We start from the raw sequence: 19,751 nt of genomic DNA on the forward strand, positions 1-19,751 counted from the left end.
GGTTTGCTCATTGAAGGACATAATTTATGAGTTGGTCCTTAGCTGAACGTTGACTGAGAATATCAGCAATGATGGTATTAGTGTCATGGACACCAGCATTGTCATCATGATGCTCACAACACCAGTTTTAACCAAAGCACAAAGTGATTATTGGACTGACTTGCAAAAGGTGTCAGAAAGAACTGAGAAACATGTAAGTCAACAGAAAAGAGGAAGCAGATACCTCTGGTCATGCACGTTGACTCAGGATAACTCTTTCTCCTTGAGCTTCCTCATGGTGAAAGCAATGCCCATCTTCCAAAGGAATTTTGAAGTGGTTAGTGGAAGCCACTTGGGGAGGGCAAAGAGACACTGAGACCTGAAGTCAACTCCTTAGCCTGCCAGAAAAAGGAAACTCCTTTGTCCCAGAGCAAGGTAGAGTTATCCAGATTCAAGATTGCTGCCGGAGATCACTGACCATTTCAGTATTTAAAGATGAGTGCAGACTCTCCCACTGAAGGCAACAGCCATACTCCCTGGGCACCGTCTCCCTGTTTCCGCTCTCTCAGCACAGCATCTCAAACCAAGGCCATTCACTGCAAGTTTTCACAACAGCCAGTAATAAAAAAGCACGTGTCCTTGCTTGTGTGTAGCACTGAACAGCTATAGTCCATGGGATCAGATGACAAAACATTTACCTGGTGAGGTCCAGCTGGTCCAAACCTTAACAGAAACCAAGAGGAATAGCCACTGCAGCATCTGATCTCACAGAAGAGTGCCCGCCTTGAGACTAAGAAACAGCAATGTTGTTGGACCTCAACAGATAGGACACAGTACACTTCTTCGAAGTCTACAGATGGCGTCTTAATCTGGAAGAGTGTCTGCGAGCAGTCATTGAATGAGCATTGAAGGAGCATCCAAACATGTCGAATGAGAGCCCAGCTCCACAGACCAGGACTCTGGCGGCCCACCAAGCAGCACCAGAGGCTGCTGAAATCAGCAGACCAAGAGAGCTGAGGGAAGTGGGAGTGGTGTGTGTGTTGGGAAGTAATTTTAACCAATGAGAAGAATGCAGATTCACTTCTTGCAGTCACTTTTCATGAGACAAAGTAAACAGTAACATGAAATAGTAGCATTAAGCACTACTGGCAGGAGTTACTCATTGCACTTGAAAACCACTTGAGTATCACCCGGTGTCCCTGAAGCACTCTGAGGTTCATGGGGCTAACCAGATACACACAAGTCCGCCAGACTACCAGCAGGATTTTGCCTGGTTGGCTGTCAGCCTGTTACCCAGTGAGTCACTGATGCCCGCTGTCTCCTCTCCAGCCAGCCGTGAACAAGGCGCCTGCAGCACCCACGAGAACAGCAACGTTAGTGCCTTACACCAAAGGGCAACGCTGAGCACTCCCACCATCTCTGCTGCTGGCCAAGACAAGGCTAATGGGGCAGCTCCAAGGAGGTTTCTTTCCAGGCTCATGGACCTGCCACTTGTAAGAATCACATGCAACTTTGAGGGATGTTGGATGGTGCCCAGACCTGCTTGCCCAGGCACTTCTAACTGGCTTGATGATGGACATGAGGAAACTCCCTCCTCAGAAACGTGGGACCGGGCACCAGAGGGGTGGAGATCCCCATGCGAGGCAGCTTTCAAGGCTCTGTGGGATAAAGCCACGGCTGACTTCACCTGCTACTGGCAATATCCTTGCTCCAAGCAGGACATTTGGCTGGAGACCTCCAGAGGGCCCTGCCACCAGCACTGCTGGGGTAACTCATGCAGTAAAAAGGTGGTCCTAGCCTGTTTCGCTTTGCAGAAAACGCGCTGAAACCATCTCCACCCAACGAACAGAAAACGGGGGTTTACGCTTGGTCGCGCCAAGAGAAGACCACCTGCAGCCTCCTAGGGGCATAAGCCCAAATGCCGCATGGACTACCAGGCAGCAGCTCGCAGCTGCCTCTTACGCCCTCTGCTAAAGCCGAGCGTTTCCGCACGCTGCTACAGAGACCCGCACGGACCTGCGGCCACGGTTACTACGCGGTGCTACGGAGTAGTGCTGCAAGGGCAGCGAGAGGAAGAGGGCTGCGCTCCGAGGGCCCGCCCCGCGGCGGTGCGGGGCAGGCGCCGCGTAGCCGCCGGTGGCGGAGGCGGGCGGGATGCCGGGGGCGCGGGATGCCGGGGGGGCGGGATGCCGGAGTCAGCCGGCGCGGGGGGCAGGGTGCCGACGGGGGGTCCCGCCGGTGCTCCCGCGGTGGCGGGCGGCTGTGGGCGGGGCGAGGGGCGCGGGGCCGGCCCCCCGCAGGCGGAGCCGCCGCGGCCCCCGCCCCGTCCGCGTCTCCCGTCGGCGGCGCGGCGCGGAGCGGAGCGGGCGGCGCTCCCCGCCAGCGCAGCGGCATGAAGGAGCCGTCGCTGCCCGGCACCTCGCTGCAGCGGGCCTGCCGCCTCCTCGTCGCCTTCTGCGCCCTCCACCTCTCGGCCACGCTGCTCTACTACCTGGCGGGCAGCGCCCTGGGGCCGCCGGGCAGTCCCGAGCCGCCGCCGCGCCGCCCGCCGCCCTCCAACCTCTCGCTGCCGCTTTCCCGACGACCACCGCCGCCCACTGCCCGGCCCCGGCCCCCCACCGCCTCGCCGCCGCCGGGCCCCTGCCCCGAGACCTCCCCGCTGCTCGGTGAGTGCCGCCCCGTCGGGGTTTTGGGGGCGGGGGGGGATGTCTCCGCTCCCTCCCCTCCTGCCGCCCGCTGCCCGCCGCCGTCCGCTGCGCTGGGGCCGGGGTGGCCGCCCCGACGGCAGCGCCTGCCGCCAGATCCCGCCGCCGCGCGGTGGGTCCCGGTGTCCCTCGCGGGGTGCCTGGCCCCGCGGGGCGGGGGCGGGTGTGACAGCGGCGCAGCTGCCCACGCGTGCGGCCGGCCGGCCGGCGCAGCCTCGCGGCGCCCGGCGGAGGGGGATTGTGGGAGAATCCCCGGGGAGCCGGCGTTTGGGGGACCGGGGGCGGATGCTCCCGCAAGGCAGGCAGCGGCGAGCGGAGCCTCGGCGCCTTCGGGGAGCGCGCCCTCCCCGTCCGGCTGGGTTTCTTTCTGGTCGCCGGCGAGGTTGGGTAATTTCCTCTGGGAACTCTACCCGAAATACTCGCGCAATCTCACAGGAAGGATCAGACGGGCTGTTTGTGCTGTGCCGGCTTTCGCAGCCTTTTGTGTACGCGGACCCGCTCGAGAAGCGGCACAGATTTGCAAAGTGCTGTGAGGCAGGGTCATGAATACAGTTGTTACGCATCCCGGCGGCGCTTCCCACGAATTTGGTCCTGTGATGCAGTATCCTGATACGTGGCAGCCTGGCGTCTGTTTTATCAGCACTGGAACTGTGCTCCCCACAGGCTTTTCCCAGGACTGCTTGGGTGCTGGGAGGCTGGCAGCTCTTTGCGGGTTTGCAGCCTGCTGGTGGTCTCATTTTTACATGATCACCTGTAGCTGTGTTGATCCACTGGCTTTGTCACAAAGCAGAGGTGGGGGCAAGGTGAATTTCATCTTTTCTCCTCCCCTTAAAAGGCTTTCACCCAACTTGCTGTCTGGAGTGGCTGCTCCTTGAACAGATCCTCCTGTGGTGTAGGTGGAGTTTGTTACCGTGACCTGCTGGCATCCCAGTTGTTAAGTCACCTGCGTACAAGCTCTTCGAGCCCTGGTGCCTGGGGATCAGCTCCCTCTTCATCAGCGTGTCACGTGTTAGCGTGGGCACCTTTATTAGCAGAGATCACCGTGGGGGAAGAGACTTTTGACAAGCTACCTGCAGTTTTCAATTTACAAAACAGAGACAGAAATCAATAGATTCTGTGGGTGCTTTCTGGTCACCTGTTTAGGAAGGCAGTTTTGAGGTCATCAGAAGGAACTGTGCTATGGCTTTTTGTTGGTTTTGATTAGTATCTTTCACTTCTTTGCCCCTAGATTACTTTAAGTTGAAAGTAGCTGTGCAAGCCTGCCCTCACAGAGTGGATGTGGAGCCCTTTATGAATATGGCTTTGCTTTAAATGTTCTCCACTTACACTGATCCTCTCAGGAGTGAGTCATGTGCTTTTGAAATGCCTGGAGTTTAGAGAAACACTGTTAGTGTCCCCAAGATTCAAAGCCTTACCTGAGTCAGCCACTGAAGGTTCAATTAAAATATTTTAGAATGGCATTGTAACATCTTCAGTGCAGTTTTCTGAATCTGCCAAAGGCTGAATGAGGCTAGTGGAAGTGGTTACAGATGTTAAGAGGGGTACAGGTCGGTAGCTTTTTACAGTGCAGCAGGCAAATGGTTTCTAGCAGTGCTACCTTCAGTACTTGTGGGGTGGTGCAGTCAGATGCAGGCTGGCAATGGTATGGCTTCAAGGTTTGTAGCCAGCATGTAGGTGAGAAACCTGATGGGTATTTATTTTTTTCCTGCTCTTCTCAGGTTTTGGTAGCGAACTGAAACATTCGTAAAACAATTCTGTTGTGTGTCAGATGCTGGCCAGAGCTGAGTTGGCCCTGATCAACATCTCGTGTACCTCTAAAGCGAGGGGGGTGTGTGTGTGGTGGTAAGAGAGGTGTACACTCCACAGACATTTCTGACAATTATGTTAACACACCCAGAACTAAAAAAATCCTCTTCTTTTTGTGCATAAAGCTTCTTATTGGTATGAACTTTACAAGCAGGAACCAGCAAGGACCTTCCTGTGATTCCCACCTTGGCAAAGCCATTGAGAGAAGTGCTTTGATGGGAACAGGTAGCACCAACTACCCTGTTCCCTCAGCATAAACCTAAATTTATTGAAACACACCTCATCTTTTTTTTTTTTTTCCTGCCCTCCCTCCCCCTTTGTGAAGCATGTGATGAATCACACAGGATATGTGTGACTGAGCTACTCAGGCTTTTTGAATGGTCTAATAGTCAGGTACTTGTTTCAGAGGCCCAGAGTTTTCTTCCTAGTGATATTTAGAGAGAGTAGTTTACAATCTGCTGTCTGGCTCTGCAGCAAATGCATTAGCTGAGTGAGGTTTAATCTCTACAAGAAGTTGCCAAATTTAAAACGCCTTTATGGTTCACTTGCCTTTATTTGTAATTTAAAGCATAAATCGGGGCTGTGAAATAATACTGTAATTTGATTTTGAATTAAAAGTCCTTAATAGCTATGAAACTCTCTAATACAAGGTAATATAAGCATTTTGTATTTATGCTTCAGTTTAGAGCTGTGTTCCAATGAGTATCTTAAATAGGGTGTCAAGAAGCAGCCCAAAAGCAAGTAAATCAAGATATATCCTGCAGGTGTCCATTCCCCAAACTTGTTGGTTTTTAGGAACTGTAGAACAGTAATAAAAAAAAAAAAAGTTAAAAAGTTGCTCTGTAGAAGTACTATATATATTAGCCCAAGTGCTTTCAAAACAGTCAAATGCTTTTCCTCTACCTTTTCCATGAGGCCTGTGTGTTTTGGTGATGGGGTAGTTCTGTGCCTTCTGTTTTCAGGAGGGAGTGCAGAAGGGGGCAGTTTCTTTGGTGGTAAGATCCGTCTCCAAAGCTTGTTTTCAAACAGCACGTATCTTTCAGTGCCAGAAGTCTGCAAAGTAGAATCTCATGGACAGGCTTATCTACAAGGATGTAATTTTCAAGTCCTGCATGATCGAGAGCACGTGTTAATTATGGAGGTTATTTTAGAATAGAGCTGTCTCCATAGCCATTTTTGAGCCCTGTTTAGATACCAGGTGTGGCCGGTAAGGGCTGAGCTCATGTGCTCAGCCCCATGAGCCATCCAACCTGGCCTTGAATGCTTCCAGGGAGATGACATCTGCAGCTTCTCTGGGCAACCTGTTCCAGTGCCTCACCGCCTTCACAGTAAAGAATTTCTTCCTAATAATGTGAAGCTACCCTCTTTTAGTTTAAAAGCATTACCCCTTGTCCTGTCACTACAGGCCCTACTAAAAAGTCTGTCCCCACCTTTCCTATAAGCCCCCTCTAGGTATTGGAAGGCTGCTATGAGGTCTCCCCCAGAGCCTTCCCCAGGCTGAACAATCCCAACTCTCTCAACCTGTCTTCATAGCAGAGGTGGTCCGGCCCTCTGATCATCTTTGTGGGCCTCCTCTGGGCTTCTCCAGCAGGTCTGTGTCCTCCTTATGCTGGGTCCCCAGAGCTGAATGCAGCACTCCAGGTGGGGTCTCAAGAGTAGAGGGGGAGAATCACCTCCTTTGACTTGATAGCCACGCTTCTTTTGATGCAGCCCAGGATTCAATTGGCTTTCTGGACTGCAAATGCACATTGTCAGGCTATGTCAGGCTTTTCGTCAGCCAACACCCCCAAGTCCTTCTCCTCAGGGGTCTTGGGCATGCAAGAAAAACAACTGTTTCTTCAAGATGCCAAAGTCCTGTACAGAAGCTGATGCTTCCCACTATTAGCGAGGCATGTTTGAAGAAACAGAGGATTGAGAGAAAGAAGCTCCTTTGGTGAGCTTGTGAGTGAGTGAGCAGCTGTCTCTCATTTGGAGGGTGGAGGATCTCTGGCATGGGCTTTCTCTTTCAATACACTGCTTCTGGTACCTGTGTTGTCAGTGCAAGCAGTTGCCGTAAACTGTAGATGCTGAAGATAAGCGATGAACGTATTCTGATGCTTTGAGGTCTGTTTGGAGGAGACAGAGGTAGCCTGTCAAATTGGTGGTGATGCTTAGTGTCGGTGTAACACAAGTTTTTAGAGGTTATGTGCTGCCTGAGGGGTCAGTGAATTCATGAACTAGCTTGAGGCCCTCTCATGTATGGATGTTGCGTGGGCTGGCGTTAGAGGATGCTTCAGCACTGGCAGCATCCTAGCAGAGTGTAATTTGGGGCAAGAAAATTAAAACTTAAGAGGTGCTGAAAACACCATTTTTAAAGACTTCTGGTGGTGACTGTGCTGGAGGGGTTTGGTAGGCTTGGTGTACCCGGGATCTGTGCCCACCTGCAATCATGGGCTCTTGTCTCCCTGGGGGGGGGGTTCTGCCCCAGCAGCTCAGGGTCTCTGAATCTGTGGGGTCACTTAAAATACCAAACGTTGGAGAAAGTGTATGCTTTATATGCAGGATCTCCCCCTCCTCTCAATCTGAACTTAGTATTGTCTGCTTTGCCTTTTTCTTTTTTTTTTTTTTTTTTTTAACCTTTCTGATACAGCTGCTATTTCCACTCCCTCCCACCTCCCCCACAACCTGGGTGCTGCGGGCCACAAGCTGGGGTTGTGCTGTGTCCCTTTGCTGCCTTGTTTCAAAAAAGTAAAACAGAAACTCAAAGAGAAGAGCATGGAGAGGGCTGGGGGAGGGGAAGGTAACACGTGGACTAGTTTGCTGGAAGTTAGTCTTTCTTGGCCTGAAAAGAGGGGTTGAGAAACTTCTCCAAAGAATATGTTTAAGATGTTTGGCAGGGAGCAGATGCGTGATCCTGGCAACACTGCCGACCGCTCTGCAGCTACCCGTGTGGTCAGGCGCACATCATACCTCTGAAGCACAGACTTTGTGGGCAGGGAGCAGCCTCTGTGGTGAGAGCATCCCTAGCATCCTCTTAGCTGTTCAAAGTGAAGGTCGAGGGCTATTAATGGGGCTTGCGAACTAACTTGGAAAGGTACTGTGCCTTCCTGGAGAGCAGCTGTTTCAGGGACACAGCACAACGGGCAGGATGCGCTAGGGAGAAAAGGAAAGTTTTCTGTCTCATGCATCTAGTGTTTTATAATGCGCTTGTTTCTCTGCCAGCATTGATCTGAAGCAACAGCTAGCTGCTTTGGAAATTTGTCCAAGTTTGTGTTTGGGAAGAGACAGACACTTGCAGCTTCCCAAACTGTGTTTGGATGCAGAATTCAGTTAAGCTCTCAGCAGATGGTGGAGGACATTGTCGCTGTGTTGAGCAACCCCCACCCAGGGTAGCAGCATGCTGGGGTGCACGGTCCTCAGTAGGGAGGTGCTCTGGATCTGGTGGCCTTGTGAGCAAGCCCGAGGCAGTGGGCTGCTGGACTCCACCACTCGCCTCCTCTCCTTGGTGGTGGACTGTCCTCTCCAGCCACCATCCTGCAGCTGCTGCTCCCCTCCCTCCCTCTTGCGCACTCTTCCCTGCAGAGCAAGAGGAGTTTTGGTTGCAGAGCTTTTGGCGACAGAACTGGTCAGTCTGCAGCAGTGCTGCACTGGTGGGACCAAAGATCTGGGGGTTTCTGGAACATGGGTAGAGCAGCGTCAGTGTCCAGCTTGTCCCTGTCTCTCTGGGCAGGAGAAGGTCTCACTACTCAGCGCTGTCCCCACTGGGACAGACTTTTCCCTTGTGCAAATCGGTGCTTAGAGGCCCTGCCTGGAAGGAGAGGTGCTTGGTGAGCCAGGTGTGCATTACCACCTCCGGACAGGCAAGTGGTGGCCGTGGCTCACCGGTGATGCTGTGGCACTGCAGATGCCTTTCCAGCTGCCTCCCAGCTGTGGCTGAGTTGCAGGAGCTCAGGGCAGTCCCCATGCCCCTGCAGGTGTTTGTCGGAAAGAGGGCTGCTTTTGTCACGTTGCCACGCTGGGGTGTCACTGGTCTCGCTTTGAGGGCACCTAAGTTACAAGTGTGTCTTGCTGAAGCAGGAAACAGCCCCGTAAAGACTTTACAGAATGGGTTTCCTCCAACCTGTGTGCGCCAGGGCAGCGGGGTTTCAGCAGCTGTTTCCCCAGGTGTGCGGGCTTCCGTCCTCACCTCCCGCGCTCCCCGCCGGCAGCAGCACCCCGTGCTTTTGGGGGTGCACAAGCGCTGGCGGAGTCTTGGCCAGACCGAGGAGCCTCTGCCCCACCTGGCACCCTGCACTCACCGCCCTGCCTGGGGAGCGCCCCGGCCCCGGGGCAGCGCTGGGATCCAGGTGCAGAGCCACCGGCAGGGTGGGATGGGGATGGGGGGGATGGGGGTGCCTTGCCATTTGGGGCTGCCGCGGACAGAGCCACGTCCCTGGAATGCCACTCAGCCTGGGAGAGCTTCTGTCCACCCGCCTCACAGCAGGGTCGGGGGGTTCCTGGCAGGGGGGCAACTCAACCTTTTTCTGATCCAGGCTTTTCTGTTTGTTTGTTTTGAGTTTGCTGTTTGAGGGCCTGGAATTTAATTTCACTGCGGCAGCGAGAAGGGCTAATCGCATGCAGATTGCGAGGCTCAAAGGGAGACAGTTCAAAGCCGCTTCAGTGGGCGTGGGCTGGATTTGAGCCACTGGTGAGGACTTTGCTTCTCCTAGAAGTGCCTTAACATGGAAACGACAACCTTTTTTTTCTTTTTTTTTTTTTGGAAGGTGCCATGTGCTAGTGTGAGACTTTGTGTTGGAACAGGCAGTGTTTGGGGTTGGATTAAGACTATTTTTTCTCTCAATATATTCACTCAGTTAATCATGCAAACCTGCCATCATGTAGACCAAGTGTAGCCAGCATATGTGATCCATCCTCTTTTTTTTTTTTTTTTTTTTTTTTTTTTTTTCTCCCAGCCTGTTTCCCCTTGGGGTCCACAGTTGCAGATGGCCAAATGCTGTGTGATGCCCAAGACAGAGCATATGCTGGTGTAGCCGGCTCAAGCCTTGTGTTGGCAGAGCTGACATCTGCCAGGGGATGCAACTTTGCAAGTGTAGAGCAGCTGAAGAAAACATCTCAGTCCTTGTGAAGGTGCTTTTTTCCTCACTGGGAGCCAGACCCAAGATATTTATTTTTTTTTCCTTCTAGAAACTATTATGGAGGGGGAGAGGGCTGAAGGCAGCAAGGGGCAGCAGCTGCCATCCAGTTTGCAAGAAACAGGGATGTCCCCCTGGCTGTTTTGGCTACTAGGTCATATGCCAGGACAGGGGTTTGCTCAGGGAACCCAGCTGGGCAAGTGGTGCTGGACCCCATCCAGTGGTCCTGTCCTCCCACCACAGGGCTGAACCCCAGCTCGAGCCTGGCGGGTGCTGCCTGCGTAGGCACTGGCACAGCTCTGAGGCTTAGCTGATTTTAATAGGAAATGCTTGCTTTGCTGAGCTGTGGGGTGCAGCTACCTGCCTGCTCTGGAGCTGCCACGTTGGTCCGGGGGCTGGAGCGAATGCTGCTCCACAGCCCCATGTGGGGGGACTTGCCCTGCGTTTCTGGGGTGGAGCTGGCTTTGTTTTTCCCAGCCAGGGCAGACTTGGTGTGGCCGATGGACCCTTCCCTTTTCTGCTGGGCCCCTGCAAAAGGAGGTTATTTGGGTTTTTTCCTGCCTGTGAGTTCTGCTTCTCCTTTCCAGCTTTCCTTTCGCCTGAGGTTTGTCTAAGCATGGCAGTGCGGCTGTGCACATGGCTGGATGGATAGAGAGCAGCACCCGGCTCTCGGCCAGGGCAATGGAAACATTCTTTTCTGCTCTGTTTGGGGAGAGATTTTTTCCACCCGCCGTGCTACATGCTTTTGCTTTCATTCTGACTAAATTATCTGAGATTTATGCCTGGCTTAAAGTGTGCAGGTAAGTTTTGCTGGTTCTCCCAGTGAAGTGCCTGGGAGGGTGATTCAGTCTGTTGGATCACCTCTCCCAGCCTCCTCATAAGCCCAGCTACCCTCCTTCTGGTGGGGCTGTACTGCCCTCCTGGGGAAGTGGGTTCCCCCTACCCTTCCCACCTGAACGCCCCCAGGACTGCCCATTGTAGCTGGTGCCCCATGTTGTGTCACCTGCTACCACCTTCTTGGATGGAGTGTGGCACTGTCCCGTTCACAGCCCCCCTGGGAATGCTACAGTACAGTTCTGGCTCTGTGGGGCATTGCTGCTTGAGTTTTCCCAACACTTCTAATATCTGTGGTCCAGAGAGGCTGTAGCAGCCTCTAGATTTATTCTAGCATCAGGCTGAGTGGACTCTGGGCTATTTTGTGCAAGGGTCCTCTCGTTTGGGTCAGCAGGATGAGCACTGGGGAGGATGCGTGCTGGCAGCCTCACGCAGCGGGAGGTTTAGCTGTTGTGGCAAGCGTGGCTGGCTGTTAGGAAGCAGGGGACCAGAAGATTGCTGAGGCAGTGGGCCAAGTTCACGATGCTGGAGCATTGCGCTGCCGCTGGCTTTTTGCAAGCCTCACCTTTTGCTTCGTGTGAGAAGCTGCTTCCTGTTTGTGTGCACCACGGTGTCCCCTGTCGCCTGTGCCTGCAGAGCGTTTTTCCTGTGCACCTTCCCTTTGAGCAGAAACGCTTCTGAGTGTTGGAGATGGGGGGCAGGAAGGGGCTGGCTTTTTTTCTGGTGTACCCTACCACTGCCAGCTAAAACCTCCTTTTTTACAGTCTCTGGAGTGTTAGGATGTGCTGCCATGCTTTGCTGTCCTTTGCAAGCTTCAAAGTGTTGCTTAATTCATGTTTTTAAGGTTTTCTTTTGTTAGAAGAGTGCAGTGGAGGCTCATGAAGCTGCTCTGTTGGAGCTTTGTAACTAAACCCAAAACGTGTCTGCCCACAAATCCGGGGCTGTATGCATGACTGGAGTTACAAGCCCACATAGCTCTCTTGATGCCTGGGTGTTTTTAGTAGCAGCTCAATATCCAGTGGCTTCTATGTCAGGCAGTCGCCCTGAACAGGAGTAGAAAATAGTGAATGGGCTGGAAAGTTTACCTAGTAAACATGGGTAGGGATAGGGTTTTGGCCATGGGATGGCTCTCGCAGCGAACTTCACGCACATTCTCAGCATTGGCAGATCATGTCCTGGGTCAGGATCGTTGGGAGATAACAGCCGTGGGACTGCTTGCTATCCAAGTAGTCAAATTTTGGTTGAAATTATTTGAAATTAGCAACCGGAACCGGTTGGAAAGCCTGCGTTTGCAGATTCAGCTTTAGCCCTGTCCTGCTTGGGAAGTGAACTGAAAGTGTCAATTTGCAGCGGGTGGTGTGTTGCTGCTCCTTTGTGTCAGCCATATGGCTTTGTGAAACATCGCGTGAGCCATTCTCTACTTGAGAACAGCCTAATCAGGTTTTTTACTTTTTTGCATTCTCACTGATGCCTGTGTGTGTATTAAGTGGGTGATTTGCATCAAGCCTGTCTGGGAAGCAGCTGCCTTGCTGTACATGTACGGTGCCAATGCCTAGGGTCTTCTCGCTGACCTGCACGGTGGCTGCATCCCTTGGGGCAGCATTTACAAGAAGGTGTGCTGCCTTAAAACTGATTTGATTAACTGGAGATCAGAGCAGTACAGATCATTTCTCACCAGTGTCCTTCAAGACCCTGAAACTGTTAAATCCCCGTCTTCAGCAGCTGGTTTTTATCATGAATGTGTTTTCCTCTCCCATCTTTTCCTTGCTGATGTTCCAGCCTCCTGATAGCAAACAAGAGCAAGTGCTGGCACAATGAGCGGTCCACGTTTGACCCTAGGGAACTGGCAGGTGGCAGCCTGCAAAAGAGCTGGGCTGGCAGTGTCCAAACACTTGTGGCTGTCCTGGCCCTACTGGAGCTTACACGTCACCAGCGGGAGATTTCCCCTGTAAATTCACCTAAATGGCGAACTTTCATTTCCTCCCCGCTTACTCCGCTCAAGACGTTAAAAGAGCCTTTGTTTGTTAAACCAGAAAGCATCCCCCAGGCCCATGGGGCTTGCAGCTGTTTCTGAGGAGCAGCGATGGGGAGCAGGGTGCGCAGCCTGCCCCGGCAGGAAAGGGCTTGCTTGTTGGGACGGCAGCCGCCCGGCGCCGGAGCAGGACAGGCTGGCAGGGCCCCGCCAAGGGATGTGCTGCTTCCTCCCACTGCTTCCTGCAGCGCCCTGCCAGCTCAGGCCGTGGCCGGTGACGGGTGCATGCGAGGCAGGAAAATAATGTCCCTGGGCACCCATGGCCGGTGTAATCCCGTCCGCTGGCCACAACCGGTTAGGTGAGCCATGCCTCGTGTAATGCCCTTTGCTGTTGTAAATGCACAGAAGTGTAGCATCATCCTGGCCTGTGAGTGCTGGTCTCCTCATGGAGGTGGTACTGGCAGGCAGAGGGGTGGGCAGGGGGAGGCAAGCGTGGAGGTGGGTTGAGGCCAGAGGCTGTTCTGGGAGAACGCTCGCCACCATGGTGGGAAGCAGTACCCAATTTCGGAGGAAGTGATGCATGCTCCCCCCCTCCTGCTCCAGCACCAGCCCCTCGCCCATCCCATTGGCACTGGGCTGACTGTGCTTGGCCCCCCTGTCCTGCCACTGGTCCTCGTCATCATGCCCATGCACGTTCCTTCCTGCCCCAGTTCCTCCCATTCTTGCCTCTTCCTCCTGCTGCAGAGTGCCCTCCAAGCTCTCCCTGCAAGCCGCTTTTCAACTGGAGAGGCTTTGGCCCTGGACCTGTGGCCGCAGGGCAGGTGTCTGCAGGACCCAGCTTGCACTGTGGGGCAGAGAGAGTAGGAAACCAGGCAGGCCCATCAGGGGTGGAGCTGGGAGCTGCCGAAGCGCTGAGAGCATTGGTGGACTGATCCCAGTGCCTGGAAGCTGAGAAACCACTGCTGCTTTCTCCTGTGAGAGGGAAACATGCAAACTTGCCCACTTAACCTGCACAAAATGTGGAGATGAGGAGGCCCTTTGCATCCTGCCTGTGATGCCTGTTTCTGGAAGGTCTTGCCTATACAGTGCAGGCAGTAAATCAGGCAGGAAAGCTTCCTCGCTGCCTCTGGGGTACACTGAGCACTTCTGCTTGGTCAGCTGGTCTCCTTCTTGCCATCTCTCCAGCCCGAGTGAGCACAGGTTTGTGGAGCAGCACAACCCAACTAAAGTAACTACTTCTAGGTAAATAACCAGCAAATGAGCTGTGAGCCTGGAGCATTATTTGTGCTTTTTTAGTAATTGCATGTTGGGGTATGCACAAGGTTGATCATGATGGCCACTGTCTTTTAGAGCACTAAAAATCGCTTGTTGTCCTCAAGGGGCTGCATAAGTGCAGTGCACACACCACGCATGCCCTGCAAGGGGCCCGGGAGTCTCTTCAGCAAATGCAAATCAGGGACAGTAGCTATAAGACATGTGTGCAGGTGTGTGTGTGTGTGCACACGTGTGTGTTCACATCCAGGTGGAAGAGAGGGGGAGGGTACAGCAGCCAGATATTTACTCAGTTATCCCCAGCTCAGTGTTTACGATGGAGATCACCTGCTTTATGCACAGGGGTGTCAGCATCCCCACCTGCAGCAGAGGTTTCAGTGGGAGCTGGGTGTGTGTGCAAAGCCTGGTTTATGAGCTTGCCATTGTTGCGAGCAGGACATGGCAGCCAGACAGGGCCTTCTGCAGGCAGCTACTGCGCTCATTAGGTTTTTGCAGCCAGTCTGTCCATCAGGGCTGGATTGGCTGGAAGCAAATACTGTGGAAAATCCAGCCTGGATGTTAAGAGAGGGCATCCGCAAAGGGGCTGTGGTCAGCGATGCTGTGTTTAGCTCTGGACCCATGTACAGCTGTATGGGAGGGAGGGCTGTGGAGCTGGTGTGGCAGGGCAGGGAAGCCCTGCCAGGCAAAGCGTGTTTATGCAAGATGCCTAAGCCGAAGTCTTGCAAAGTAGGTCTCATCGGCTGTATCAGCGGCAAGGGCTGTCACTGCCCTTCCTCCTCGAGCTCAGCCTTGAGCAGCTCAGAGGCTGCCATCCTCTCTGTGGTGCCAGGGGGTCCTCCTAGTTTCACACACCAGTGTTGGCACCAATTATTTTGGCTGTTTCAAAACCTGGCACTGGTGAAACAGTGCATGGGAACTGCCAGCCTGCATGCAAATCTGGATGTGGTTTTTTTAGCAGTTCTAATACAGGACTTCTAATAAACAATGGGTATGAATACAGAACACTGGAAGTATCTATAAGAGAGAAAAAAGAAAGGCAAGACGGGGTTTTTTTTCTCTTTGCACGTGGATAGTCTTGGTGTAACGCACAACATCAGTAGGAGGGCAGGACTAATTTTGGAGTGCCTGACTCTCATCCTGTCTGAGGTGGATGAGGGCACAGAGGGCAGTGCTCCTCTCTAGGCTGGTTTCATAGTGCAGATGCCAGTGGGACACAGCTGTTGGTTTGCCACGCAGATAGGAGGGTTTTCAAGACTCGTTTGGTGTCAGCGACTTGGTTGGGGTCTGATACCAAGAGGCTACAGCATCTGTGGCTTTGCTTTGAACAGTGGTATGTGGTTGCTCTTGAGTACAGCTGGACCAGCTTCAACACCTCCATGCACTGCTGGGATTTTGTTTGGATCCAAACCTCTGTTTTAAAAAGTCAAGCACGTAAAGGAAGTGTGCTCAGACAAATAGATTATGTGTGCTAATTTGCTTTGTGCTGTGCCTCTCTTCCAGTTGGTGCACTACGTGTGGAGTTTTCCCAACCTGTAAACCTGGAAGAAGTGGCAAGAAAAAACCCAGAGGTCAAAGCAGGAGGTCGTTTTGCTCCAAAGGACTGTATAGCACTTCAGAAAGTAGCAATAATCATACCGTTCAGGAACCGAGAGGAGCACCTGAAATACTGGCTCTATTACCTGCATCCAATTCTCCAAAGGCAGCAACTAGATTATGGAATTTATGTTATCAACCAGGTAAGATGCTAGAGACACAGGGCCTCATGACAGTATCCATGCTGAACTGCTCTCGTAACAGTGCCTGTGCCCCCTAAAACGGAGGAGGTGTTGCTTTATCCTCAGTGGCAGTGGGCTGGCAGGAAGGGATAAGGTTGCTTTAAAAAAAAAAAAACATAAAACAAACGCCGAAGCAAAAAAACAAAATAGCTAAGTGAAAATGAACATGAGCAATTTTGCTTCAGTGATTTTGATGGAAAACCTGAGGTGTCCCTTCTTCTGGTCAGGCATGATTCACACCAAAGAGCTCCTGCTTAAAGAAACCATTTGGTAAGGAGGGGGGAAAAAATCCCTAAGAGCACAACCCAACCTAATATCTCTTTCCAAATGTTCCTTTTTCCCAGCTGCTGCAGGAGTTGAATACAGAGATCTTTAAGGTGACAAGGTAGCATTAATGCCTCATCTGGCATTGGGTGTGCCATAAAGCGGTAGGATTTCACTTACTTTCTTGAGCAGCTTCCGTTCATGTTAGTAGTAGTGCACAAAGTGTTAGAATGGAGAAGGCAAAGCTGTGGCAGTGGAGCAGGTGAGTGATTGTCTCCAGGTGAATAGAACAGAAAAGAAACAATTAGTTGATGGGGAGGTGGTGGGGGGGTGGTGCTTTTTTTCCTTCATATCTGATGGCCTTAGACCTGTCTTTAAAAAAAAAAGGGGAGGGGGAGGGGGGCAAACAAGCTACCGTAACAGCGGTTAAGTAAGTCGGTGTTGTTCACACTTGGAAGAGCTTAAAATATGAAGGCATTTGCATTGGCTGTAGCGTGAAGGGGCAGATGCTGTTCTGAGAGCCCCAGCAGAGACCGCCGGCTGGACGGTCAGCACAGTTTCTCTCTCTTGGATATGCATTTCTGTGTCTTTTATCAGCTCTGTAGAAAGTGAGATGAAATAACATGCTTCTGTAAATGTAACTCTTTAGATTTGCGTATCAGCTGATGTATTTGGGCATATTGAACACTGTGAATATTTAAAATGGTCACCCAAGCGATAAATTTCCTTGCAGAATTGAAAGTAAGGGGAGACCTTTTGCTAGAGAGAAAACCAATACTCTGTTACTACTATTTCTCTTACTTTGCTCATTTCCAGGGTGCCAGAGATCTGGGCAAAAATGATATGTGGGGAATTAGTGGTAGCCCCCAAGCACGGCAGCAGCCAAGATGCTCCCATGTCTGTGGCCAGCTGTGCTTGTGGCTTGGCAGCTGCATTTGGTGAGGGCACAAGGTGTGTCTGCAGCATGCATACTGGCACGCTGTGCCCTGAAATTAAGCCCTGTAAGGACACCCTTCCCGTGTAATGCAAAGAGCAGCTGGTGCCATTGTGGTACAGCAGTGCAGGGCCAGCCTCAGCCCCTTGTACTTCAGGCTGCATTTCCTTGCACATGCAGTGTTTGCCTGTGCAAGTTACTGGTGCCACTAGGTTGCTGGAGCCACGGTCCCCACTGGTCACTGGGTTGCTGGTGGGTGAAGGTGGCAGTGCAGCGTGCCTCCCTTTTCCGAGCGTGGCTCAGAAGCGAGGGTGTGATGCCACTTCCAGCAGTGGTCTTGCTATGTGGGCTGCTGCTTTCCCAGCCAGGCGTAGCTCACTGGCTGGATCTGTGGAGGATGGGGGAGAGCTGCCCACCCACGGTCCAGGGGCAACGCTTGTGGGCAAGCAGCCATCTCCATTGCAAAAAGCCCCATGCAGCTGGGGCCGGTGTTTCCCCATCAGTGGTGTTCAAGGTTAAGGGAAAGCAAGAGGCATGATCACATGGAGCTGCGCTGGCACCTGTAAGGGCAGGCAGTGTCCGAAGCCCGGTTGGAGTTCCTGCTGCTGCTGCAATGGTGCATGCTGGCTTGCCTTGCCCTGTGTTGCTGGCTCCCCCTCTTCTCTGGTCCTGTCCTCCAGCAGTAGGGCTGTCTGTGTGCTCTGAAGTTAACCCTCACAAAAATTAGTGAGGGTTTTTTTTCAGATGCATCCCTTGTGCAAAGTGGGAGTGGGAGTGACATGCAATACACAGGGTGTATATGTCCCGGACATGTCCAGCAGTCAGATGTATGTTAGCAAGTAAGACTACTTGATTTGTAAAATAAACATGCTCCTACTGCATACCTCTAACAACCTGGAAGAGGCAGAGTGGTCAGTAGTAGTAAACCCACTGGATGCATCTCTCAAGGGTGAGAGGGAGCACTGACTAGAGAGAGTTGCAGAAAATTTATTAATTCTGCCAGAAGTACAGTAGGAAAAGTCTTATTTCTCTGCTGTCTTGACAATTGCTTTTCTCTTTTTCTTGTCTGTCTTTCCCTTTGCATCTGCCCTCTTTTTTTTTTTTATTTTATTTTTCCTTCTAGTGGGGAAATATTACCTTTACTTGTTAATCCTGTCTATATCAAAGCAATCACTGAAGCAAGGAGAATTACTGTGTGATCTGGTTCTTACACGCTGCCTACGTGCTCTTCTGTGCTCTGCATCTCATAGAAAGAAAGAGGAGCGCTGAGCCCTGCTACTGCTGCACTGGTAATGTCAAACTTCTTCCTTTCAGCGCAATGTATTTCCCTCACGAGTCTGTTGTGTCTCCACCATGCTGTTCTTGCGTGCCTGAATGCCTCAGAGTAGCACTCAGCTGAAGTCAGGGGGGATGATGTTTGTAAAAGGGCTGCTGTGTCACAGGAGCCAGTGGAAAATACATATTGTGTGCACCCTGTACATTCCACCCCCAGCAAAACCCAAACCCAACACATGGAGTAGGAGTTGTAGGATATTTGAGGTAAACCTGAGGTGAGGACACACAGCTGGGCGCGCTTTCTGTAGCACCTATTAGATGCCGTGCAAGCTTGACTTCAGCAAATGAGGAGGCCAAGTAAGTTTTCTCACTGTAGCTCAACCTGTGCAAATGCTCGTGCAGACAGACTGCAGTTTGGGAAAGGGAGGCTTAGCAGATTCCCTGAGAACTGTGCAGTTGTTCAGCTGTTTTCCACTGGCTCCTGGCGTTACCTGCAGCATCCTCAGCAGCAGTTTCCCAGAGTGTGTGTGTGTGCACGCGCGCGAGAGTGCAGAGTGGTTGGGGCATCACACTTCTTCCTGTTATTTTGCAGGGGTTATGAGGAACCCCCAGGTATGTGGGCAAAGGAGGGGGTTCTGCTTGGCTCCATCTCACCCTCGCAGTGGTGGGAGAGGCGAGTTTCCCCTCAAAATACCCTCTGAGAAAGAAACGGTGAAGTTTCTCCTGGTGTCTCTGTACGGCCTTGGAAATCTGTTTCTACCTGCTCAAGACCACTGGAGCGTGGACTTTTAGGTGGACATTGTGTATGTGGTTCAGGCTGTCTTGGTGGATCTCTGCCTTAGCTAACAACTTCCCGTTGGAGGCAAAGGCTCTTTCCTAGCCGGCCAGAAGCATGTATCCTCACCATTACCTCCCTGAGACCTGGTGAGTTTAGGATCCAGGTGAGAGATGCAGCCATGGGCCCTCTGCACTGCTGTGCTGTCTGCAGGAGGAAACACAAGCCGCCTACTATGCAGAGGTGGGAGGCAGGACAAAATTGGGACAGGTGGCTTCTTTCTGGTTTGCCAGCCCTTTAGCTTGAGGGACAGTTCCAAAACCCTCAGTTCTATCTGCCTGGCACTAAAAAAAAGGTAGCAGCATCCTTTGGTAGGTCTGTCTGAGCAAACCAGATTCAGCAAAGGTACAGGATGAGAAGTAAAAAAGCCTGGATGTTCTCTGGCTGAGGCTGTGAGAAGGAGTTGGTGTCAGACCCTGCAGGACTGAGGCAGCAGGTTGTCCCCCTTCAGCCAGTGTCTTGTGCACCAGGGAACGGGGCTGGACTTGAACATGCTGAGAGAGACAGGGAGAGTAAAATCAGGAGCCAGAAACTGGGTGCTGGCCGTGAGCCCTGAACTCGATCATGGGTTAAGTGTCAGGACAGGTGAATAGAAGAAAAAAAATGTCAGGAAAAAAACCTAAAAAAAAAAAAGACAAAAACCTGCTTGGACTACATCTTTTCTGGTTGAAAGCCTAGGAGATAAGCATGGAGTCTACATCTGCATCTTGGCTGCATTGTCAAAGCAGCAGTCCCCTGTGCACTGCCTAGCTTCTTCAGGATGCTGCGGTTCTGTCCAAGCAAGTACAAACCGATCCATTTCCTTGTGACAAATTACAGGGAACCTCCATGGGATGAGGAGCTGCCCAGCAGAGGTGAGGAGGGCTAGAGGTCTCTGCAGTTCTGCTTGTCTGCTCTTTCAAGGGTTGCCTGTGATACTGTGGCCTGCACTGACCTGGAAGGGGCAGTACCACAGAAAGACTTCCCCAAGTATGCTTCTTCTTTTTCTT

General features: G+C 52.2%; 1 protein-coding gene across 1 annotated transcript in view; it reads left to right on the top strand.

The window, feature by feature from the left end:
- The first annotated feature begins 2,307 nt into the window (after positions 1–2,307).
- The window catches only part of B4GALT1 (beta-1,4-galactosyltransferase 1), a 29,935-nt gene continuing 12,491 nt past the window's right edge, over positions 2,308–19,751 (top strand). The window contains exons 1-2 of the mRNA XM_055699280.1: positions 2,308–2,645; positions 15,180–15,415. Of these exons, the coding sequence (XP_055555255.1) occupies positions 2,372–2,645; positions 15,180–15,415 (510 nt within the window). The 5' untranslated portion in view covers positions 2,308–2,371. The remainder of the gene's footprint in view (positions 2,646–15,179; positions 15,416–19,751) is intronic.

The sequence above is a fragment of the Falco cherrug genome, chromosome Z, assembly GCF_023634085.1.
Source record: "Falco cherrug isolate bFalChe1 chromosome Z, bFalChe1.pri, whole genome shotgun sequence".
NCBI classification, from domain to species: Eukaryota; Metazoa; Chordata; class Aves; order Falconiformes; family Falconidae; genus Falco; species Falco cherrug.